The 26338-nt window shown below is 43.2% G+C and overlaps 1 protein-coding gene across 2 annotated transcripts in view; it reads left to right on the forward strand.

Moving 5' to 3' along the window:
- The window catches only part of PLCL1 (phospholipase C like 1 (inactive)), an 851314-nt gene that overhangs the window by 689507 nt on the left and 135469 nt on the right, over nucleotides 1–26338 (forward strand). For both annotated transcript variants that reach the window (XM_085648672.1, XM_085648673.1), the window contains exon 4: nucleotides 23525–23600. In XM_085648672.1, coding sequence (XP_085504798.1) covers nucleotides 23525–23600 — 76 coding nt within the window. The remainder of the gene's footprint in view (nucleotides 1–23524; nucleotides 23601–26338) is intronic.

Raw genomic sequence — 26338 nt, forward strand, 5'->3', positions numbered from 1 at the left:
CGATTACCGCCGGGCAAATACTTGAAAGGTTATCGACTGAAACTGCCGCTACCATTTAACACATGCTAGAGGGGGATCTGTCACTGGTCTGATTTTACTACTCAAGGCAACATATTACCATATTTATTCGAATATGTGAAAACACAACAACTTCTGTAATCATTTTCACCTCTGGTTATCTTTTTTTGCTTCTTGTCTTTAAGGTAAAAAAGGTGTGAGCCAAGTAATTTTTAAGTATTTTATCGTGTGAGCACATGCCTCAGGTAGGGTCAGTGCTTTGATCTCCCTTTCCAATTTCTCTATATCGAGTAGGATGTTTTGTTTTCTTTTTGCATGCATGATGCGATTGTCCATCATACTGTAAGGGGAGCAGATGTTCCCCATTCTGCTTCTAGGTCTTCAAAAGATTTAAACTAATATTCTAAGTCTCATTGGAACCCCCTTGCATTCTATGTACCTTTTTTTTAGCATATCTGCATCCCACCATGGGAGAGTTTTTGTCTTTTCAGTCAAATGTGTTGTTGGTGATAGGCAAGACAATGGACTCTGTGAAAAGGTGCCATGGCGCTGATGTCACCTGCTGAGCAGGTGCAGGCAGCTCACTCACTGCTCTCATTTTGGCAAATGCTGCAATGCTTTTAAAGAAAACACATTTCTAAGTCCACCTTGGAAAAAGAACTACTTGTAATGATCCCACATGTTATTATGCCTCTTTCCAATAACTATGAGCATTGCTTCGTACCACAAAAATACCTGGTTCTTCTGTGCTGGAAGAAAGAAATGGTTCCAGAAAAGGACAAATGCTGCAATTTTGGTTTTGAACTGTATACCTGTGGTTTCAGTGTCCTTTATCACATTGTTCTCTAAACACGCCATATAAGTGTCACAAGCCTTTTAACAAAGCAAGAAATGGCAGCATGCCTGCGATAATGGCAGCTAGCATATTGAGTATTATCCATTGGAAGAATGGTGACTGTGTTTTCAAAATGTGTATGTGGGTCACCAGCACTCAATACATAAACAGCATGCAACTAATCACCGCTGTCAATGAAGAGAGGTGTTGCTGTGGAGTCAAGTTAGGTAGGCCAAGACTCGCTGGCAGAAAAGACGGTCACCCTCCTCTATCTCCCATGTGCTCTTCTCTTTGTGGTTTGTTTTCAATGCAGTCTAGAATAGATTTTTGGAGGATAGCTTGAGATGAGAAGCTTCGGCACAGAGAGGCTGCCTTTCCTACTCAGTGCCGGACTGGCTGTAGTGGGCCTCGTACCTTTGCCCGGGAGGCTTGAAGTGTGGTGGCCGGTTTTGGAGCAGTGGGGGTTTTGTTACTGGTGGCTGGTTTTGCAGCAATGCTGCAATATCGGCCCCCAGTAGTAAAAGCAGCAGTGTTGGGGGCCGGTTTTGTTAAGCAGCAGTGTTTGACACTTGCACCCCCCCATATTCCTGGGGGTGGGGGCCAGTCGGACAAAAGTGGCAGGGCTGCTTGGAGTTCCCAGTCCGGCCATGGTCCTACTGACCCTGGGGAAAGCTCTTTGTGGGGTTGTTGTCCCATCTCAGCTCTTTGTACCCTTACCTGTCCCCCCCAATGGGGCCGTTGCCAGCCTTCTGGTGCTGAAGTGGATAGAAAATTCTACGTTGTTTTAATCAGTTCCAAACAAGCCACATAGACGTCCTCATAATTCCAGAAACAGAGAACAAAATGAATGTGGTGCCAGGCAGCCACTGGGTGAGTAGTGAGGATAGATGTATTTTTAAAGACAACAACTTCTTTGAGTTTGTAGCAGGGTTATCTTGCTTGCATTGTCATTCCATGAAGGACATTATCTGTTTCAAAAACCTCTGCCTTTTTTGCTAGCAGGGATTTTATCTTTGATTTTGTTGAGTGGACAAATCTCTTTCAAGCATGAATCTTTGCCTCTAGGTCTTGCATCCAGTGCAGTCAATATAAGCCAATAGGTAAAGGGGTTTGAAAAGGTGTTTCACCATTGTCCAGCTGAGTAGGTTGTAAGCATTTTTGAGTGGAGCTGTTTCAGGTACTGCAATACTAGGTAGACCCTCTTTTATATAAGTGTAAAATGATGTGAGATCCTACTGTCAACCAGTAGTAAGCCTTAAAGCAGACTGAGGGTAGTTCATCATGGCTCTGTGTTTTTGCTGGGTTGGAGCACACTGGTTCTAATTCATGTCCTCAGGTTAATCTGGCTATCTCTGCTCTTGTAGCTTGCACTGAGTTTACAAACCAGCATCTCAGAAAGATGAATGTTGAGAGACAGTCGGGAGCACATTCAGAGCAATTAATTGATCGGTCCTTGCACCTTCTGGATCTAGGACACACATCTGTTACAACAGTCTCTGTGAGGGTATGCCTGGACTGAAAGCCTTCTAGACAGCTCCAACCAACTTCTGCATGCACATAACTGTGTGCAAATCACCCTAATCCTGCAGTGAGAGAGAGCATGAGTAGACAGACCCCAAACTAAGTCTCTCTACACAACTGTGTGCATGGAGTCTCATACAAAGGAGTGCAGTGGCGTCTTGAATGTCACAATGACTCTGTACTCTAAATGAACCACATTGTTAATCTTGAGGGATAAGTTGGTGTCAGATACAAAGAAAATGGCGTCATGTGTCGTCATGTGTATACTAGAAGCTAGATTTTAAATGGGATTAATTGGATTGCAGAGTAGGTTCCAGTAAAGGGTGAATTTTTAATTAAAATTGTTTTAAGTATTTGTTCATTTCAGAAGTTCATTAGGGTAAGCTGTCGGTCGAGACCATGACCATAGTACAATATGCAGTAAGTGAACCGCATAGCAGAAACTATGAATGAAGCCTTCTCATGCTACAGTGTTATCAGGAGCTCCTGGTACTGGATGGATACTGATGATGGCATAGATGATGGTGCTGATGATGCTACAGTTATCCAAATCATGACAGAGTGAAGTTGGATAGACCTGATGATTTATCACTCTAGAGAATCATCCTCCAGCATGAACATAAAATTGCACCTTAAAGTATTAAATCGGATTCTGTCCTGTTTTTGAAAACGTTGTGGTTTTAAAGTTCTCTGCTGATTTCTAAGTGCCCTGAATATTTCCACTTAGAAACTCCTTGAGTTACTTGAGTTTTTAGTTTTAGTTTAGTAAAAACACTAGAATGAGGCAAAAACCCTCAGCTCTCCCTCACTCTGGGGATAATTTCATCCAGCTGCTGGAAGCCCAGTAGATCATGACTCAGGGCTGAACATCTAGTTAATAAAGAGTTTTGCGCAGGAGACATACTATGGAGGGCCAGTAGGAATGGTCTGGCAACAGAGAAGTAGCCATGCCAGCAATACCCACGTCTTTATGTAGTGAAATAAATGTACTTGCATATAACAAACAGCCAATCAGAAAAAAAAACCTAACAATACAAATTTAAGAAGGGGGTAACAGGACCTTCCCCAAGAGCCCTGGTCTTCTCTACAGGAAGGGGGCCCCCCAGCTTGTCTGTGAAGTGTGTCTCTCTAAAGCAGCTGCACTGTGCTGCCTGCTCTGGGCTAATACAGCGCTGGTCCCAATAATGTATTTGTTTCTTTTCAGTCTGAGTCTGCCAGGCACCTTACAGGAGTGGGTGGGGGCCCCTAAGACAGAGCGTCTTCCATAGAGCGTTGATCGTTTTAGAGGGAAGAGGCGGCAGAGAACTTACTGGAGTAGAGGTAGGGTTGCCACCTTTCACTGACAAAAATGCCAACCCGCTCTTTACATTTTAAGATTCTGCAAAGGCTTACACATGATTGTTAAGTAAAACTTTATATGAAATAATCTGTATTCATTTTAACATTGCATTTAAGTCTTTGTTAACTTAAGTTATTAGTCAGAGTTCATTAGGTCTGCTGTGGGAAAACATTCTAATATGTTTTCTTCTTACATTAACTTTTTAAAATATAATCTGATAAGGGGAAAAACATAAGGCCATGACAGTAAATGCTAGTCATTGCAGGTGATTTTACAATGCTTATATTAAAGTATCTGATGGAAATCCAGAGTTCTTATTTTCCTCGGGCATGCTTTGAATAACTTTTAAAAATGTGTCAGGCCAAACTTGCAAGCAATATGCAATACATATAATAAAAAAACAATTGACAAATATATACCAATAAAAGCACAGCATTGAAACGGAAGTGACAAGATTTACCGAAATATTTATAAGTGATTCATGTATTTTGTTTAAACCGAAGTAAAGCCTCTGTTACATAAAATAATTCAGTGAATTCAATATTTAAATAACCACATTAAGTTGCAGGATTCTAAAGCAGAGATCTCAACCTCACTCTTGTCAGATGTATCTTGGTTTTTAAACTTAGTTCTTGTTATTTTGTTGTTCCCATTATAGACAGGGACTACAAGTACCAGAATGCAATGCGTTAACTACTCATAGTTGAAACTGAAAAATGCGAGGTTACTGTGTGAGTTTTAATTGATAATTTCTTGTACACATATGGAGCACTGAAGCCTTTTCCTTCATCGTTTCCACAAAGGGTTTTCATACAGGTCGCTCCCATAGCAGGAATGTACAGCAGCATTGGTTATTTTAGTTTCCAAAATGAAATCCACTGAGCCTAGGTCCGAAAAGTCTAAATGTAAAAGATTAGAAAGAGTCTGGCGTGTCAGCAAAGAAATCCAAGATAGAAGGCTATATAAACTTTCTTTGACCTCCTATCATCTTAACTTAAAACGGGCAAGATGCCAATTTATTCTCAATCAAATCGTAGGAGCGGCAAATACCCCTAAGGCGCTCTTTGGTATAGTTAAAGAATTTGTATCTCCTCGAACCAGCAGTCAATCCCCTGTGGAAACACAGGACTTCTGTAACCAGTTAGCTAGTTACTTTCAAGACAAGATTGCAAGAATCTATGCAAACTTTCCATCTCAAAATGCGTCACCCCATGATGTTTTTGGTTGTAGGGAGCTGGAAAGAAGGACAAGCTGCATTTTGGAGTGTTTTGCCCCAATTACTCTCGAGGAAGTCTCCAATGCACTCGCTGCAGCTAAATCTGGCTCACCAACTGATCTCTGCCCTCCAAAAACGATGGCTCTGTTAGCATCCAGTTGTGTGCCTGTTATTCTCCAACTATACAACCTATCTATTCAAACGGGGAATGTTCCAAAAACATGGAAGGAGGCTTTTGTGCCTCCCATCCCGAAGAAACCTACGGCTGACCCGCAAGAACTTGGCAATTACCGCCCAATCTCTCTTTTACCTTTATTGGGGAAAGCACTGGAAGGCATGGTAAATAAACAACTAAGCCAATATTTAGAATCAAATGAAATATTGGACCCTTCACATTTGGGTTTTCGCCCGGGCTACAGCACCAAGACTGCAATTGTGGCAGTTACGGATTCGCTTAGGTTACAAATGGATTTAGGGGGCTCGGCAATACTGATTCTGCTGGATCTCTCCGCAGCCTTCGATACCATCTCCCACGAAGTGCTAGCGGAGAGATTGGAATCCTGTGGCATTCAGGGTAGAGCCTTAAATTGGCTATGTAACTTTATGACCGGTAGATCTCAGACAATCATACTCAGGCCACACTTGTCAGATTCAATCACTTTAGATAAAGGCGTACCCCAGGGATCGTGCCTAAGTCCGACCCTATTTAATATCTATATGTCTCCGTTAGCCGGGATAGTAGAAAAATTGGGCTTTGAAATCATCTCTTATGCTGATGATACTCAGCTCATTTTCCCGGTTGGCTTGGACCTAGTTGCAGAGAAAGCTCGATTTGCCAGAGGAATGCTTGAAATTTCAAATTGGATGTCCTGAACCCTGGCAAGACTGAGCTAATGCTGATAGGTAAAGCAACTGTCAGCTGGTCAGATGACTGGTGGCCGGCCGAATTGGGAGTTGTCTCTACTCCGACTCTATGTGTAAAAAATCTGGGTCTAAAATTTGATTAGTCCCTATCTATGAGGGACCACATAGCTGCGACTACGAGCTCTTGCTATTATAGCCTGCGTCTGTTGCGTAAAATTCTTCCTTTTCTGCCCGCTATCCATCGTAAAACCTTGGTTCAGGCAATGGTCATCAGTCGCCTAGACTATGGCAATGCCCTACTGGCCGGGGCAGGAGAGACCTTGTTGAGTAAACTCCAGGTCATCCAAAATACGGCAGCTAGGATGGTTATGAACCGCCCAGCAGGTTCTGCATCGGTCCCCTTGCTTCCAGAACTCCACTGACTATCAGTGAGGAAAAGATCGTTTTTTAAGATCTGCTGCCTTACGTACTCGGCACTCAGTGGTAGAGGCCCTAGATATCTCCAAAAGAGACTTGTTAAGCATGCTTCTATTAGAAATCTGCGGTCTGGTGCGCGTGCTCTTCTACAAGTGCCACGTATCAGGTTATGCCGCTCTGGAGGAAAGTCCTTTTCATACTTGGCGCCCAGATACTGGAATGAGCTTCCAGACTTTCTTCATAGAATTACGGTGTATACCATCTTTAGGAAACAACAGAAAGCCTTCCTTTTTTAAACAAACAACACCTGTTCCCTTCCAGTCTTTGGGATAACTTTAGCAAGCGCCGAGATGCCCCAGGGTGAGTCGTGCGGTATAGAAGTTCTTCTAACATAACAACATAACATAACATAACATATAACAAGGCGCTCAGTGATATCAAGGAAGTGTCTAAGGGGCTGTGATGAAGGGCATCAAGCACATGATTTTTGAAGGCCGGTGATGATAGTGGCAGGCACCGTAAGGGAATTATTGCTGAAGAGAGTCATGATATTGTGACCGGTCCAAATAAAGTCAATTCCTATTGCTAGTTAAAATTCCTGACACAATTAGGGTAAGTTACCCGCAAAGGATCCTTGAACGTACAACAGGGACATTTTTTGCTACATTTGCATAAAAATGATCTGCTTGCTTCAAAGACAAAGTGTTCCCTATGGTGTCAGTCAGTGTCACACATGAGGCCTGAAAATGTCGTACATTAACTGCTGAAAAACAATGAAATGTCACACATAAGTTTTGTTACGCCGCTGCTTGTGTAATCTGCATTTCACCTTTGTATGCGGTGTAGTATCCCCAGACACATTTTCTATTTGATTAAAATTCTTGTGTCTTGTTGATGCCCGTGGATGATATAGATACAATATTTTTCTGACAGTTTATCCTCCTGGTGTAGTGCTTTTTGCGTTTACTGGGTCTCTTGAAAACCGATTTCAGAGGCTCATTAATTTCCTAACATGATAGAGGTGATTAACAGCATGTGGACGCCTCAGTACTTCAGCGTGCTTAATTCTCCCAGCACATTATTATTGAGGAGTAAGATCTTTCATGGCAAGCTGCCAAGCTAGATAATTAATTGAGGCTCAATAAACTAAACACATTTTTATTGTAATATGGCATTCTAAGGGGTTTTATTTATTATGCCATCGTGTGTGAAATCCAGTTTCGGGGTTCTTAGGCAGTCAGATTTTACTAGGTTTGAGTGGCATCAATGGGAGCCACTTTACCCTCAAGTTGGTTCTCAGGACCGCTTTTACTACTTGACTTTCAGGATAGCAAGGAAGCGCAGTCCAAGGCTGACTTGCGGGGCGAGAAAATCAGAACCCTGCAATTCACAACAATAAAAACAAAATAAATCATTGTCCAGTCAGCACATTTACATTTATAAAGGAAAAATGTCTTCATGAACACTTAATTAAATAACATGAGAGCAGAACCCTGAACCCAAAAATTCAGGACACCCAAAAATTCAAATCATCCAAAATTTACCACAGGCAGCTTTGTCCCAGTGAAGGTCTTGTGCTAAAAGGCACCGTCCCCAACATCGGACCCAACAATCGTTTAGCAGAGTAATAATCATAAGTAAATGGGACCACTCAATAACTGACCTGTAGATCAGGGAAAGGTTAAAGGGAGTATTACAAATTCTCAAAATTGCTCTGTAAAGAATAAATGAATGCTATGAAGGTTCGAATGCAAAATACAAAGTAGTCAGAAATTACAAATATTCTAAGTCCCAAATGAAAAGCAAAATCATAAAAGAAACAGCATCCCTATTAGAAAGGAAAGTAATCTCTGGTTCACCCCTAAATCTAGGAATTCTTGTACAGAATTGTTACACATGATAAGAAAATGCAGTCTCATCATGGCATGTTCGAAAGTAACAAATATTGGACAAATCAGAGTTTAAATGTTGATTATAATGCTTATAACACTAACCCATGTTTGAGAAAACATTGAGAGGCACTGTTGCTTTCCAGAGATGCGCATAATCATATGAAACATTAGAACAATAAACCACCCACAAGTGACCCTATGCTAACTTTATCAAGGGCTCTCAGCTGACTTTCCCTCTCAGTCCTGGTGATCTCCTGACTTGGGCCTCTTTGTCTCATCAACAGCCTCTGCAGTTCCCCCACACCAGACAATGCTCTTTATCTGCAGTCCTCAGCCACCCAGGTCTTGAGCCTTTTGCTGGGTAACTGTGCTCAACAGCAGAAGTCCAGTGTTTTGTGATTTTAATTGGCTGCAGAATGTTCTGCACTTCTTATTTATTCATCTATGAAATTCCAACCTTAGAGCCGGAGCCAGCAGTCAGCCTACGAGATCCTCCCGGGGTCTGCCTGAATAAATTACTTGTTTAATTTGCCAAAGTCAACTCGTTTATTACAATATTTATTTAGTGACATGGATGGGATGAGAACCCACACATGCATAGCACAAAGGATTAGCATTACATAAACACCCTTGTTGAAGGCAAAACATCTATTCACTTTCTGCCCATTCTTCGAATCCACCCAGGCTCTAGACACACTCCTCACTTTAAATGGTCCTATGAACTTGGAAAATCCACACCTCACTCTTTCCTGGTTTCACGTTTACCTCCTTTGGAAATGCACCTCTGACTCCTTAGATCACCACTGGCCGCTGCTGTCCTAGTAGCACAACTTCTCAACCACCCAGAAACATTTTAGAATTCACACTGCTGTCTCCCCTTAACTGAAATTGAGTTGTCCTATAGCCCTCGTTGACCAGTCTGCTTTGGGTCCATACCATATCCGTCACTGCACTTTCGATGTCCCCCTAGAATTTATAGCCATTTCCATAGAAGCTTTAACTAACTTGCTCATCCATTTGGCTGCTGATTATACAAAGCTGTTCTGGTGTCTTTGACACCGCATTCCTCAAAGAAACACTGCATTTCACTCAAATCCATTTGAGGGCCATTACATGTGACAAGAAAAAAGCGAAAACCTTCTCTGCTACAAATATCTTTCAGTCGTTTATTTATGGGTTGGGTAGATATGGACCTCTTGAACCCAACTTCTAACCATCTAACAAATGCACATCCACTACTGCAACCGCTCACCAAAGATGTTCAGGCAATGACCAAATGGGACTAATGAAGACAAGCCAAATTGTTTTCCCAAGTTGTACCGGGTTCCACCCCAACCTGCCTCCAGCCATTTTCCACCTTCTTACATACCAGACTCTCAAGCGCTCATTTTTTGGTCTGCACTTCCTGACTGGGCCGCCAATATTTTTCCCTCAGGTACTTCTTTATTAATGTCTAACCCAGGTGACTCTCATGGGCCAAGCTAATCATTTAAAACCTAACCCAGTCCTCTAGGCAACACAGCAGGACCAGTTGAAGAGATGTCCCCAATACCCCCTCCGTCAGGTCACCTCAGCAACCCCACCCTCCACTAAGAATGATAATAAGTTAGTGAGTGAGCTATTGTCACCAGCTCGGGAGAGAGTCCCAAATGTTCAGGAGAACAAGGCAGGAGTGGGTGCACTTTCATGGCTGCTGACAGCATTCACGGCAGCTCTAGTCTATTGTTAATTGATCACCCTGAGAATTGCGACCAAGCTGAAGGTGAGGGCTCACTACAACTGGAAGGGCAGTCAGCTGCTATCACCCAACAGCATGTGGGAAGAACATCTGTTGAATGCCAGCCGGTAAAAGAAAATATACAGACCAACTCCGTGTGACTACATCATAACCATGAACCTACAATGCAGTAAACAGTAGTTGGTGTCTATATTCTAAAAATCTGATTGGCTGAGCCAATAGAACACACACACACCTTCGACCACAGGGATGATTTTATGCATTATGCCTAGAAGGGTTTTGTGTCCATCTCTCAAAACTGAACCAATGCTTTGGGGACAAGCAAGGTAACTCAGACAGAGATGTTTAAACTGTCTGCACCACAGATGCAAAAACATCTTTGCATCTACCTTTTCAGAGGGCTCTGTTATCCTTCCCTTCCCTCCTGATGATGTGTCTTACTAGACACAGTACCTGACATTCTGAGCATTCCAAGAACCCTCTCTCCTGTTGAGGGCAAAGGGTGTGCTTGCACAAATCCACAAGCAAATAGATGATCCCATTAGGGAACATGAGTAGGAACACCTTGATTCCCCATCTGACTTCATGTTCTGTCGCACTGTGAAATTACACAGGAGAGTGGGATCTGGCTCTATCAACTCTGTTGGGGTAACGTAGACCCTAGCCATTATCTTAGTAACTCCCCAGAAGTTACAGTAGGCCAAGTACTAATGTGTAATTTAAGATATTTTCTTTTACAACCTGCACTCTGTATAGTTCCTCCTTGTTGCCTTCATGAAATGATCAACTGAAAATAATATTGATGGGCAAACACGTCATCAAATTATTTGCACATAGGCATGACAGGAAGGAATAAAACACTGTCCATTCTGAGATCGGCCGTAAAGGATATTTTTCATTAACTCTTCAAATAGTGTATGTACTCAATGCCCGTTGGTCACTAGCCTCATGTTAAACCTGGATTTAGCATTAGTGTCTGCATTTGGAAACATACTTTGAAGCATCAGCATTCTTGGTGTTTCTATATTTGCGTTCATGGTTGTCCACTCCTTAGTGCACATGTATAGAAATAACAAATGTGTCTGCTGTGGCTAATATAGGGGGAGAAACTGTACAAAGATACTGTTGCTATATCAAGCATTGAAGAAAATAAACTATGTTAAAGGAATTATCACAGGAAATTCGCTGTCTGTGGACCCTAGTTTCAATTCTCCTCTGTTATGAAGTGCCTCCAGTTGGCCAGAATACATATGTATATATAAATGCTTATGTACGATTTTCTTTTGGACGTTTCCTATTTTCTTCATTCATTAATGCTATTTCTAAAGCCAGATATTAATGTTTGAATGTACTGCTGTATTCTGATCTGGTCCCACTCATCCTGTCCATTTTCTGTTGTGAACAGTCTTACCAAATGGTCTCCTTGGTTATCCAATTGTTCGGCATAAAGATTCTTAAAGTGATATTTTACAACAAAGCTTGCATCACAATTACGTTTCCTCATGAAAAAACTCCTTTAGCCAATCTGCAAACAATACCACATGACTAAGGGCCATATGTAGAAAGCAAATTTGCGATCGCAAACGCTGAAATTCGCCGAATTTCGGCGTTTGCGATCGCAAATTTGCTAAGTGGAATGTAGGAAGGCAAATCTGCATGCAAAATAAGGAATCGCTAAATTTGCGATTCCTTATTTTGCAATTGCATTTAAGGAATCGCAAATTTTGCGATTCCTTAAATGCAATGTAGGAACCTCCAAAAAAGTGCTATTTGGCCTTAAGGAATCGCAAATTACCACCAACTACAGGTTGGTGGTAATTTGCGATTTCTTGTAATAATGCAGTTTTTTGCATTTTTCAAAGTGGAATGTGGTGCACACACATGCCCTTAGGGCATGTATGTGCACCACATGTGCACCCATGCTAATTTCAGGGGTGCAACAGGGTGTCCTATTGACACCCTTGCAACCTTGAAATTGCATTCTCAATTTGCGATTCTCTAATTGAGAATCGCAAATTGAGAATGTCTTCCTATTCATTCCTATGGGCCTTTTAGCCCATAGGAATGCATGGCAAGGTATTCCTTATTTGCGATTCTCAATTAGAGAATCGCAAATAAGGAATGGGTGGGATTCGCAAAAAAAATTGCTATTCCTACCTACATTGCATTTTGCTATTCTCTAATTGCGATTCCTTAAAAATTGCAATTAGAGAATCGCAAAACACAGTCTACCTACATATGGCCCAAAGTCTCTATTTTGCTCAAAGGAAACTGACATCTTGAATCTAAGAAAGCTACTACCTTACTAGGAATGCAAACTATCAGCCATTTATGATCCATGTTCTCCTGGTTACCCTCCTAACCTAATGTGTGTTAACACATTACTGCTCAGACAAATTCGGTAAACTTACTAGATGTAGGGTGCACACTGGATATAGAGTCCATTTACTTAGGTGAACTATTACTTAGCTCAGCTACACTTTCTTCACAGTTACGGTTCATTTCACAGTAGTTGTAGTTTTACTCAGCACATAGATCTCCGTCTCGTAGTCTTTCACATGGGTCATGAAGCCCTATCTGCACTTGACTTGTCAGGTGTAGGAATGTTAGCCCTACCACATGATTATCAAATGGGACAATAATCGTTCAGCTCTGAACCCACCGCCACCTCTCAATCCACAGCCTCACACTAAGGTGGGATTCTGCACAAACTGGGAGCCTGGACCCTCTCTTAGGATAAGCTTGACAAAAGCCGTGGGTAGTATCCTAAACATAAAACTACCTTAGAACAGTAGCGGCCGGTGTCTCAGGAGATTGGCGGGGGAGCTGGGGTAGGGAACGGGCAGACGACACAAATAAACACAAAAAAAACAACTTACCTTCTGCATTACTGGATCACTGAAACACACTCTTCTAAGCTCCTCTTGACTACAGGCACCGGCTCCCGGACTCCACTGCGGCCAATCCTGACGCTGCTATCATGCTTCCGGTGGCAGCATGAAAGCAGCGCCAGGATTGGCCGAAACGGCATGAATTTGTGCTTCCAGTTAGACTAGGAGCCTGTGCCTGCTGTCTCTAACCCGGCAAGTCAGCTTGGTTTAGAGACAGCTTTAGTGCGCATGCTGGTTTGGCCGCCCTGAGACGGCAGGCCAAACCCACGTGCCCACTGATACCAGTGCAAAACACCTCTTCTCGTGCCTGCCCCGCAATGGCCTCACCCCCAAAACGTGCTGCTAGAAAAAAAATAAAACAATAATAAACATCATTTATTGTTGTTTTATTTTTCATCTTTTTAGGCTTCTGGTGGGGGTCGCTCTCCTCCGCCATAGCAGAGGAGTCGCCGTTGCCTTAGAGACTATTAGTACAATGAAGTCTTCAGGAGAACTGAAGAGACTTCCCCTTTGACAACAGCTACTTTCAGTTTGACAACTGGGAAGTTACATTATGACTCTTTTCCTCTCAACTTACTGTCTTAGTTAGCACCAACCACAACAACCTGTGATGACATTACAGGGTGCCTGAGCTATGGCTGGCACTAGATGATTCTGACCAGAACGGCATGCAGATATATACATGCTTTAAAATAGAAAGAAAAACATCGATAGACCATGGAAAATGCACTCTCTTCAAGTAAGCACTCAAATGGTGTACTGACGCATACTCAGATTAAGTAAAACCAGAAATGTCCCTGGGCCAGCTGTACTGACTTTACTTCTGTGAAGCAGTCATCATATAAATGCCCATGGACCATTTACCTAGTGGTGGTTTCACTATGCAGTGTAGGTAATTAAGCTGGCTGCTGTGCCCCACACTCCTGCTGCAGTTAGTCAGACACTACGAGCAGATTTATTACGTTTTTGCATAGCCCTTACGGCACGCAAAGGGCAGCTGGGCAATGCAGAACCTGGAATGAGAATCACCAAGCCACGCAAGGCCACCTTGTGTGTACTGGTAAATCTGGAGTAACACAAGGCAGCGCAAGTCACTTCCTTGTGTCAATATGCATAATGGGGGCATTACATGGGTGAAGCGTGGGTTGGCTCAAGCATCCAGTGGCGTAATGAAACTTGAGTGCCCCCCCTGCAAAGTACATGGAGGGGGCTCCCCACACGCTGGACCTAGTCAAGAGCTCTCAGGCTACGTGTCTGCTGCCCATGCACAGTTCCAGAGCTCGGGCCCCTGAACACCAGTGGTTGCAGGGGCTAGTCTTACGCCACTGCAAGCATCCATCCATGTATTCTGAAGTATTCCCAGATTTACTTACACTGGTAGACTTGGGAATCCATCAGAATGGTACGCCTTCCCACCAGAGGTCCAAGGGGGAGAAATATCTTTACTGCTCATCATTGTTTACTCTAATCAATCAAGCTTTATTCGACAGTTGAGTCATAAAAGCACATTACAATCATAACACAAATAACATATAAATTACCTAAAATGTTTTAAAACTAGAATTAAATTCCTTATACAACCATCGCAAAAGCTAAAAACAATCTAAAACTCATGCGAATGTTCACAGAATAAAATAGCACATTGTTAAAATTACTGTTGCTACAAATTGCCATCGTATCTCAAGGCTTTAGTCCGTATGCCCCAGGCCCACCCTAGGAACTTAGCCACTGCTATACAGATAAGAGGAGCAGTGTCAGTGCTCAAAATGCGAAGGGCTGTGCGGTAGTTTCTGATACCCAATAATTTACAGACGGGTTTTATCCAGGTTTTCCGGGGTAGCGTATACATTGGGCAGAAAAATAACAAGTGTTCTACAGATTCACATTCCTCTGTACATCGATAGCACTTGTCACTTTTATTTTGGGGACCCCACCAGCCAGCGGTGAATTCTGCGACCGGTATGGTACCCACACGTAGCTGGAAATACAACTTACGGTCAGAGGGCCTCTCTATTATATCCCAGTACCTCTCAAGCAGTGAACTAACTTTTAGATCGAGAAAGCGACCTGTTAGTTGAGTGGAGAGTCCTTGGGTAGTTTCTATCATAAAAACCCATTCCCAGTATATAGCTTTCAGCTTATCCTTTGAAGGGAAAATAGCATTTGATGGGTCATTCCATAATTCAATCAATCCTATGCTACCCAAGAGGGACTTAATGCTACGCAACCAATGCATGTTATGTGATAAATCGGATTTTAATATATTACTGAAGCCACTCCTGTAGTGTACAAGTTCGTGCGTGCACCAGAGCCGGCGCCAATAAAGTAGTGGGCGAAGCTTCACAAGGTGGGCTAGTGGTTTTATCCCAAGATCTAACAATAAAGGGCGCAGTGGTGTACTAACAGGGAGGCTTGTAATTTTGCGTAAAAATGCATTTTCAAGCGTCGTCAGTTTATTCAAATTACTAAAGCCCCAGAGCTCCGACCCATATAAGCAAGTACTCAATACCATTGTCCCATATACTTCAAGGACTGGTGAGATTGGTTTTGTGTGTGAGCTTTTAAATCTGGTTAAGAGAGCACCTGATTTTTGTTTATGTGATAATACCGCTCGATCCAACTGGGAATCCCAGCGCATTGTTTACTCATTCTAAGTGTGCTGCATTCTGCAATCCTGTCTGTAACGCAGTCACCCTTGCACCATGATGCAAGGTGCCGGGATTGGTGCTAGGCTGCAGATTGTGCAGCTCCGCAGACAGAGGACAGTAATGCATCATATCTTGATAGATATTCCTGTCCTCTCCCATTAACGCAGTGCAGCAAGTTGTCTTTTTGCATTGCATTGTGTGAAAAAATGTTAAAACTGGCCCTACAAGTTTTCAATATATGGCTCAATTTCGGGAATGACCACACATCCCTCTGTCTGATAAAAAAAACACTACCAGTGCTCACTTTGCTCTATGAAGATGAAAGATAACAAATGTTGGAGAAAGAGCAAAGGGTTGTTATTTGTTCACCTTCAGACTGAAATCCATTGACACACAGAACAAGGACACCTGGACAGATTGATGCTTATGCATAAAAAGATTACGAGTTATACACAAAAAGGTGCTTGCATAGTTATAACGAAGAGTAACCATGCACAAAATATTTGCCTTATTATAGAGCTTGTGTTTGTCCCTGTAATGGATTTTTAGTATTAGAACTACTGCCAAAAGAAAGCAAGATAGAAATCCAATTAGAAAGACCTTCCAAGGTAAATGACAGGGATTTAGTGCTGTTATGTGAATATTTGGACAATACACACCAAAAATTTGAAAAGAAGCTAAGAGACAAGGAAAAGGCTGACCACCCCTTTCATCTAGCACAAGCTTGATTCCGAATTCTTAATAAACTGATGGTTTACTGGGAGAATGATCCATATTTACCCATGACATTTGCTTTCATTTTAGGAGGTATTCTTAACTCTGATGCTTAACCACAAATGACGATTTTTCTTTCTCTTTTCGGTAGCGAACAGCCCTGCCTAGACCCACGCATCAGGCATTGGACTAACGCATTTCAGTGTGGCGGTCTGCATCACCACACTGCAATGCATAATCATGCATATATAGTGCCTCAGCTGAGCTGTCAAGTGGCCCGGAGAGCGTTGGCTGATTAGTGCTAAAACATGATTATGGTAAAAGCTGGAGTCGCAGGCAGTGCACAGTGCGCGCTGCTCTGCAGGCTTGTGGGCTGGCGGAGCTAGAGTGCACCAATGTAACATTATGAATTCATCATTTTCACAGTTATTGGCAGGTGGGTGGTGCAGCAGTTGAAATCAGTTTCTTTATGCTGCTTCCTGCAATCATGAGCTCAGCTCGCTGCTGTAAAGATGAATCCCGCGACGCGGACACAGCCGGGCCCAGGCAGGGCAGCGGGCCATCAAGGGCGGCAGCTGAAACACACAGCTCATTCTGGCGGACTGATGGTTAATCGTTTGCAGCTCAGTTGCCCAGCGTACTGCAGCTAGTAAGTAGGTGAGCCGAGTGAGCCTCAGAGATGGTGGTGGCCGGCCACCAGGCACAGAGGAAACCCAGGCCGGTCACCCCTGTACAGAATGGCAACTGGTCTTGCCGGTCCTCCTAATAGCAAGATTAAGTAAGTGCCCAGGCATTTTGCTAACCTCGAGCGAAAGAAATGGGTGGATGAAAAAAAGACTGGTAATGTAATTAGAAAAAAACATTGGGATTCCCGAACGTATTCCCTTTGTGTTGGTGCTTACAGGAGCAGGAATACCTATGCAGGAGTTTTGCACATCTCAGATTCGAGCCCTCCCTATCATGGGAGATGTCTGGTTGCAGTAGGGTTTTCTTGGGCCTCTGCTGTTTCTTTGTTGTCATTGTTTGCAGGCCCTAGGGGGCTTTCTGTGTGACCGGTCAGTGTTCCCGCTCTCTGGGTCCAATACAAGGTCTGATGGTTGTTTAATACCCGGCAAGCGAAGGGGAGGTCCAAGATTGGCCATGACCATGATTCAGCTCCGGGTTTCTTCTTACCCTTGCAGCAGATCAGTGGTGGTGTCTCAAGCACAGCTGGAGTACAGGCTGGCTGTAGGTGTGTGCCTGTGTGCCAGTCTCACTGCTCCAGTCTGATTGTATGAGCTGCTGGTTGCCCTCTCTGGGTCGCTGGGACAATCTCTCAGTGGAACTGCCAGTGGTCCCATTTACTGAGGCAACTCCACAGTCTCACAAGGCCAGCAGACTGCCCTCCTCACGTCCGTCCGCCATCTGAATTTCAGGCGAGCACAACGGGTCAACACAAGGCAGGCCTCCTCCTCAGCCAGGTCCCAGATGAAGGGGAACCGGCAGCGAGAAACTGCCAACATCTGGGTCCATACCGGTCTCAATGGTACAGGGTACTTGAAAGTACTAGCTACAGAAACCCAGTACGTCATTCCTCCAATGTCGGGGGGTGGGGGGGGGGGGGCATGTTGAATCAGAACATAGTAGATGATAATTTAGATGTCACACATATCAATCTGAAACCTTGGCAGCTATGCTGCTTCCAAAATGTACTCGGCCTCTCTGACACATCTACTACTGCCCCACCACCACACATGATCTACATTTAATTAAATTGCCCACATCATACACATTGCCCTCTTTATGGACAGACAGCGTGGACTGGGTGGCCATTATTATGCACTGTGCAGTCTCACTCTACAGTCTAGTACACTGCAGCTTAACAGACACGCTGCAGTTTCTGATATTTATATGTTTCCCTTGTCTTCATTGCTTGATTTTGCTTGCGAGAAAGTGTCACTCATAGTCGTTGAAATGTCACTCATAATTTTATATGCACGGTTTAAATTAAACAACTAGCCGGTATTTATCTTGTAAGGCTATTGTTGTATAAAGGGAGAGGACCGGTGTGAAAATGATTGTAGACTTGAGTAAATCAGTCAAGACAAAAAGAGGCACACAATTTGCATTTTACGATTAACAATTAGCGATTTTTAAGAAATTGCTTTTTGGTAATGGCAAAATGCAAAGAATCAGTACACAGAGCAAATAGCGATTCACTAATTGCGATTCCTTAAGAATCGCAAACGCAATTAGGGAATCGCTATTTGCTATTGCGAGTCCATTCTTCCCATGGGCCTCCAGACCAATGGTTGGGAATGGTCTTGCATTGCCTTAATTGCGATTACCTAATTTATAATCACAAATTAGGTAATGCAAAGGCAAGGGTGCCTGGGGGCCTAAGGCCCCCCTGAGGCGCCCCTACAAAAATAGGGGCACATGCGCCACATGGCACTTTGAAAAATGCAGTTTTGTACATTTTTCAGAGTATGCATATATTACCATCAACTTGAAATTGATGGTAATTGGCGTTTCCTAAACGGACATTTCGCATTTAGGAATAGCTTCTTACATATGCATTAGGGAATCGCAAATTGCGACTCCTTATTTGCATTCGCCATTTAGGTAATCGCAAGAAACTGCGATTACCTAAATTGCGAATAAGAAAAACTTTCATGCATTGCAAAAGGCCATTTTGCAATCGCAAATGGCCGATTTGTGCACCATCCATCAATTGGTGTGATCTCACCAGTTTTTAGTCAGAGGATATATATGCCTTGATTTATAAACTACCATGGTCATTACCACAGTTTACTATATTCTTTGTCTCATAAGAAATATCGACATATTAATTGTCTGTCAGACTGGTTTTGCATAAAGTTTGACTACCAGCTTGTATATTGTGTGCACATGGCAGTACTAGCTGTAGTACATGTTCGATCTTGAATCCCAGGAATGGTGCATTTCGCTTTCATATTTGCCCCCGATTGAGCGGGCTTCAGAAATGCATTGAGCGTGCACCCAGGCCGGAGTCAGCCGAGGGATCTTGGCGATCATAGTGAATTTGATCAATGCTGGAATGACGTTTTTTACTTATTTTTTGTTCCCTGACAGAGGGCGATACCGAAATGGATTGGGGCTCAAACGATATCATAGATGAATTAATGACTATGCAACAGTTATAATGAATAAGTTAAGATTTCTTTTTTTTTTTAAATAAAGCAATTTTCATACATAAATTAATTAAGATGGTTATTCAAAAGTGAAATAAAGGTTACAATCTAGTCAATTGAGGACGCCCTGGTCACAGAGTATTGTATATAGCGCAGTGCTCCACATGACAAGCCCTTGGATTAAGGGTGTGCCTCTTGGTTCCAAGTTTGGAGTAAGACTGGAAGTTCAGACACAACTTATTTTGCTCGTTCTTGTCGCATAAATCTGTGCACAACCTGCAAGTCAACTCACCAAACCCTGGTGGTCAGACTTTGCCTTTCTTTCATTTTAGCACCAAAAGGCAATTCACTCTGTGGAGTACAATATATAAATTGTCAAAATGGTTCTGTGATTTTCCATGACATTGGCATGGACAATTAAAGCCCTGTGATGGAAAGAGGAAGTGGTTCTACATTAATGCGAAGGGCATCTGCAATCATTTGAATATAGATTGGAGTGAGAAAGTGCTCGTTGTTTTGTTTTTCCTCTGGCATTTGTGCGCCTTTGTGAAAAATAGTATTTCAAATTGGATCAGACCCCACAAAATCCTTCTGATTTATTTTAAAGTTGGACATCGCTCCTGAAATCAACATTCTCGTTATCTCCCAGTAGTTGGTGAGGGAGCACTGTGATATTGAAGCTGAAAAGCTCGTCTTCCCTGCAGGAGGCTTTGTGACAGGGCTACCCATTAAAAACCAGAAAAGGAATCAGCGACTGACTTTATGGGCACCTGGTGTTATGCGCTTGACATTTTACTGCATTTCACTTGCCCCAGGCCCTGGCAGAGACAAACTAGTCCGCCACATGCTTGAAATAGAGGTAAGGACAGTTATATATTTTATACATCAAATAATGATAACATTGTCAAAATTGTAAAATAACTCACAGCAGGCAGTCATTTTTGGTGAATCGCTTGGATCTTGTACCTAAGACCGTAACCACACACAGAACAAAGTTCTCCTCCTGGAGTCAGGGCCCTTGTCCGCGATTGGTCTGACTCCTTTAAGCCTCTATTCATTCCTTTTTCCTGGAATTCTTTCTAGATATCCATCATACAAGGACAATTTTTAAAACTACAATTTTGAAATCTGCTCATTACCAGCTATACTCCCTCGGCAAGGTCAAACCACGGATTCCAACTAAGGACTTACAAATGAGTGTGCTACCAGTTGTCCTATCACGCCCTGATGGAGGGAATGCCATAATCGTGAGACTTCCTAAGCCATTGGTTGCTCTGTATAAATCTATCCATTCAGCACCAAGAAGGGTAGCAGGAACAGAAAACAACCAGACCATATCATTTCAATGGTTATGGACCTTCATTTACTCCCCCTCGAAACAGCTCTCGGGACTGGATGCATTACAGTCAGGTCCTCCTTTAGCAAACTCAACATTGTTGGTGGATCGCATCTCATTTTCAGTAGAGCAGGGTTTGTGGCGGACATCCATCCCACTAAAAAGCAGAACATTCTAAATCCGACATTCTCTTGCCTTGTTTACAGACCCTGGAACTCCTGCTTGAAACGCATAAAAAAAGTTTTGGCTCTTTCCAACTACTACAAGGCACTAAAGGGGAAACATCCATTACAACGCATTCATTACAATGACCTACCTTTACAACGCAACTGTTACAACGCAACTGCTTTTACATCGCATGCCATTACAATGCATGCCATTACAATGCATGCCATTACAACGCATGTCACTACAACACATGCCATTACAACGCATACCATTACAACGCATTATAATGTAAGTAATGGAGATTTTTTTTGTATTAGGGTGGGTATGGGTTTTGGGGTACATGGGAATAGTAATTTTTACCCCTACACTATCCAACCCTTTCCCTACTGTTACACTCACTGGAGCAGGAATAGTAATTGTTACCCTTACACTATCCAGCACTTAGTAATTTTACCCCTGGTAGTTTTTAAAAATGCAATGTAATGGTAGTTGTGATGTAAAGACTGCGTTGTAAAAGCATGCGTTGTAATTGCATGCGTTGTAATGTCATATATTCCACTGAAGATCTCCCTCTCCGAATATGACGTCTAATAATAACCCTTGCTTCCTTCTCTTTTTGTGCTCCATTATTCTTGTGGTGGGGTTCACCCTGGCATTAATTATTGGTTAGTGATCAATTATGACTGAGCAATAGGCAGGAAGCATGTGCTTTCTCGTGAATAGTCTGCTGATAAATGTATTGACCTCCGACTTCTTACACAGACTTAGGTCATGGGTAAATGCTATAAATACAAGAATCATTTATGTCATTAAGAGACCCTGATCTTGCTCTATGACCTTAGATCTGTGGTCTTGTGGATTCCAAAGTGCTTTCTATTTTATTTGTGGCCGTTGCTGCCTCTTTGTTCTGGTTCACTAGTGTTCAGCGTGCTGCACTGGAAGGCATCGACCTCAAGTCAGCTTTCAGCCCAGTCCTACGTGCCTACCATTCCACTCCTCATTCCACGGTAGGAAAAAGCCCTACCACCTTCCTATTTGGGAGTGCTCTTGGAACAAGGATACCACAATGGACCACCAGTTGGTCAATAGACTCTGATGGGATTTGTGTCGGTGTCACTGACACCTCTCACAAAGGCAAAATGAAGGCCTAAACTGATAAACGCTGATGCGCTCAAGACATGGTCTTAATGAAAGGAGACTGAGTTCTTGTCAAGCAAAAGTAGACATGCAAGACTGATGCTCTGTTTGATGGTGAACCGTTAAAATGTTGTGGCGAGCAAAGGACATATGGTAACTGCCCAATGACCTGGAAAATCCATAACCAGAGACTCATCTCACTTTAAGCCTTTGCTTCAATGTTCGTCAGCTCCAGATCTCAGGAGTGAGGCAAGTCCACCTGAGTGCACAAGTCAAGCATTCGACTCTTCTCCAGAGATGCAGATGAAGGTGCCCCTCCTCTATCTCGTACAACTAGAGCTGGAAGACTGGTGCGAGCACCTCAACGACTCATCTAGAAGTTATAATGTGTATGTATTTGTTCATACCTTTTGTTTAGCAAAGGGGGAGATGTGTACGAGACGAGGTCTCTAGTGGCCCTCAGCAGACTCCTTACAAGTATCTGGTGGGTGTAACTGGGTGTGGTTAATAAACTTTGTGACGCAGCCATTCAGTTAACGGATGCATGCTGAAGAATAAAGACGTGCAAACCAGAGCTCTGTGTGTGGCGTGGTCTGTAACATGCTCCTGGGCTAGGGAGGAGGCTACTCAGGAATGGGTGCCTTCTGGCACAAAAACAATACCCTGAGGCATATTCCTCTAGTTATGTGGGCTTCAAAATGTAAGTAAGCGGAAGTAAGCATTTTGGCACATACCCAGGTCTACCAGCAACGGTAAATATGGGAATGCGTCAAAATCCATGGGAGTTGCGTGGGAACACCTATGCAACGCCTTACCAGGGCAGAGTACTGCAACTCAGTGAGTTGCACTGTGCTGCATTACTCCTGATGTATCGTGGTTTGATAAATCACATTTGGGGGTTGCTTCATGCATGCACCATGATACGTGGTGCAAAAGCAACGAAACCCCCCTGATAAATAGGGCCCTTTGTTTTTATTGATGTTGTTTAAGAACTCTTGAAAGTGGCAGAATATGAAACCGTATGTGATAAATTCACTATTTTATTATCATAAAGGAAATAAAAAGCATCCATTACATTAGCTCATTCAAATCAGAACCTGCTGCATGGATACATTTAATGTAATATGCGGGTCATAGGCTAACATATTTTTCAGAAAACTGAATTGTCTCTTATCAGTCATACTAGCGCCATTTACATGTCCAACTCAGTGGCACACATTTTATCAACTTCAGAAGGATCAACATTCGAATTGCTGATTTGAAAGTGGCCCGCAAGTTACACATCTACAGCAGTCAATCATATTTGAGGTAGGTATTTACCCTCTACAACTTAGAAAGCACTATCATGATCATCATGATGTGGAGAGGCAGGGGTTACATTTATTGCCTGTTTTCAATTTCTTTAGCCATTCTTCTCCTCCGTTGGCAGGACAAAGAAACACAAGTGCCTGTGGCTACTGGAAAAACACTCAACTGTGCGCTCATTTTAATCTAACACTAGAAAATTGGCTTAATCTGCGCGTCATTTCCTTCCCTGCCAGCTCATCTGCATTACTTTCTGCCATGTGGCAGCCAGAAAAAATGTTGACAGTACCCTTTCTCTGATAGCAGCTGCTTCTCTTTTTGCCCTCTTTGCAGATGATTCAAGAGAGCCGGGTCTTGATTGAAATGGCTGACACCATCCACGAGAAGATTCTGCAGTGCCAGAAAGCCGGTAAGCAGCAGCCCAATGCAATTCTGTCTTCAACTATCCCAGTGTCCTGAACCTACATGTGTTTTCCTTAATCTCTCCTTATGCATGGGCCTTCATCGTCATGCAGTCAACAAGAGCAAAATGGTCAAAACTCATCTCTGTGGGCCACTGGTGTAGGGGACTGTAGAGCTTGGCACAGTGGTTAATTTGTAAAAAACAATAAGCGGCTGTCGTCGGGAGGCAGCTTGCACCAGCCCATTTCTCCTGTTAGCACCACCTAAAACAGAACCAACTACTAACCATGAAAGTCTCTCTTCTCTAAACCATGTAAGGCCAAGAAACCCTCTATTCCAAAGGAAAAATCTTGGTATAATAAAACTTGTCGACAATCCTATAGCAAACTGCAACTTGCCATCAAAACCAAAAATCAGGCTACTATAAGTTTAGCCAGGTCAGACTATAGCAAGGCTAAAGCTCGTGCCAAACAAGATTGGGATAACGATCATTGGAATGATCTTTTGGCTGCCAGCAAACTAAAGAATCTAACTTTGTTTTGGCATATAGTCAAGTGGGGTAACTCCCCGAGTATGCAGGTTCCTTCCAATCATGTACCTCCTGACTTATGGGTGACGCATTTTGAGTCCCAGTTTTCGGATGTTAATTTGGTCGTAGCGACCGCTTCCCCCCCATTAGGGACTTGTCCACATCCCCAAACTTCAAATTTAATTGCAAAGAGGTAGAGCTAGCTCTAACCAAGGTGCCTAGTGGCAAGGCACCGGGTATAGACTGTGTTCCCGCGGATCTTTTTAAATCTGATCTTGGCAATTGGGTGCCCTATATCGCACACTTGGCAACCGCCATAGCCAAGGGAGCCGCCATACCGGATTCTTGGAAGGGCGCCGAGATCCTGCCTATTTTTAAGAAAGGTGATCGCTCCTGCCCGGGAAACTACCGCCCGATCAGTTTAATTGACTCCGTTCAAAAAATCACTGCAAGAATGATTCTAGCAAGAATCCAGTCCTGGGTTGAGCAGGAGGGCATCATCTCGCCCCTACAGGCAGGGTTTAGACCCCGTACCAGTACCATTGACCAGGCGTTCAAGTTTCAACTGATCGTCTGGAAAACGGTATATCTTTGTGGTGGTACTCTCTATGCTGCCTTTGTTGATCTCAGGTCAGCATTTGATCTTGTTAACAGGACTAAACTTTGGGGGGCCTTAGCGGAGCTGGGGATGCCATCTGATCTCCTGAACCTTGTTATTAGGTTGCACGAAAACAACTTTGCACAAGTTCGATGGGGGAACCAAGGGCAGGTCACTGAAAGATTTAGGGTTAGTAGGGGTGTCAGGCAAGGGTGCGTCCTTGCGCCCACTCTATTTCTGTTATTCATAAATAGAGTGGTGCAGTATTTTTCCCTAACATCAACGGACGCCCCTATGTTGGGTGGTACTAAAATCCCCCTCCTTATGTTTGCCGATGACACCCTGCTCCTTTCCCAGACTCTTTCTGGGTTACAAGCGGCTCTGAATGTATTTTCCAACTTCTGCTCTGACTTTGACCTGCTAGTTAACGTTTCCAAAACCAAATACATGGTTTTTAAGAAAGGAAGATGTGTGAAAGGTCGTGTGCTCATGAACAACGACATTCTTGAACGCACCAACGTTATGACCTACTTGGGGGTAGTCTTTGAAAACAAGCTGAACTGGGGGCCACAAATAGATGCTCTATCACTTAAATTTGCACAGCTCTCAGGGTGCTTGGTAAAAGAATAAAAGCAATCCCAGTCGAAGATGATAGGCCCCCCCATTAAAATTTATAATGCAAGAATCAATTCAGCGATCCTATATGGCGCTGAACTTTGGGGTTTTGCCGATCTATCTCCCCTGGTCAAGGCGCAATACAAATTCCTCAGGAAGCTTACTGGTTCCCATGTTCCACTCCAGTGAAACCGCTCCTATTGGACCTTGGTTGTCATCCTTTTGACGACATTGCTAGGTTTAGACCACTGGCATTCTGGAGGAGATTATGGACGGTCCCGGAATTAGGCCTCTATGCTAAGGCATTCCTGGATGTCCGTTCTATTTTGGGAGCAGGTAACATCAACTGGTTTAGGCAAGTCCGCCAACTTTTGGAATCTATGGGACTGGGCACCCTCTGGACCGATCCGGCTAATAACCTTTTCCCACCTAAAAAACATTTTAAAAGCCTCTACTGGTCAATGGTGCACCAAAAACATCTATCCTCAGTCCCAGTTGAATCCCTGTCTGGCAGGTTTTTCGAGTTTAAAAAAGTACCCTTTTTAGAAGCTTACTGGGACACAATTACCAGGCCCAGCGACAGGAAACCTTACCACCAATTTAGGGTTGGCACCCTACCAACTAACTCATTTACAAAAAAATGGAATGGAGTGTCCAGCGATTCCTGCAGCTGGTGTACTGATTGTGTCGACTCAGTGGGCCACATATTTTTCGCTTGCCCGGCATATGTTGCCCCCCGGGCCAAATGGCTTAAACCTATTTGCCGCACATTGGGAACTAGACTGGGGTTCGTAGAACTAAGAATTCTGAGATCTGACACAAGCGAATGTGTCGTAGTTGCTGTGGCCAAATTTCTGGGTTGGGTTTGGGTCATTAGAAATAGGAGGCTTTAGTTTTTAGTGTATTGTTAATTCTTGATTTTATATGTGTCAACTGAACTTGTTCTTATTACTTATCCTGATTGTAATCCTTTTTAATCTGTCTTTTTTGATGAAACATTCGA

Source organism: Triturus cristatus, chromosome 3_2 (assembly GCF_964204655.1).
Source record: "Triturus cristatus chromosome 3_2, aTriCri1.1, whole genome shotgun sequence".
NCBI lineage: Eukaryota > Metazoa > Chordata > Amphibia > Caudata > Salamandridae > Triturus > Triturus cristatus.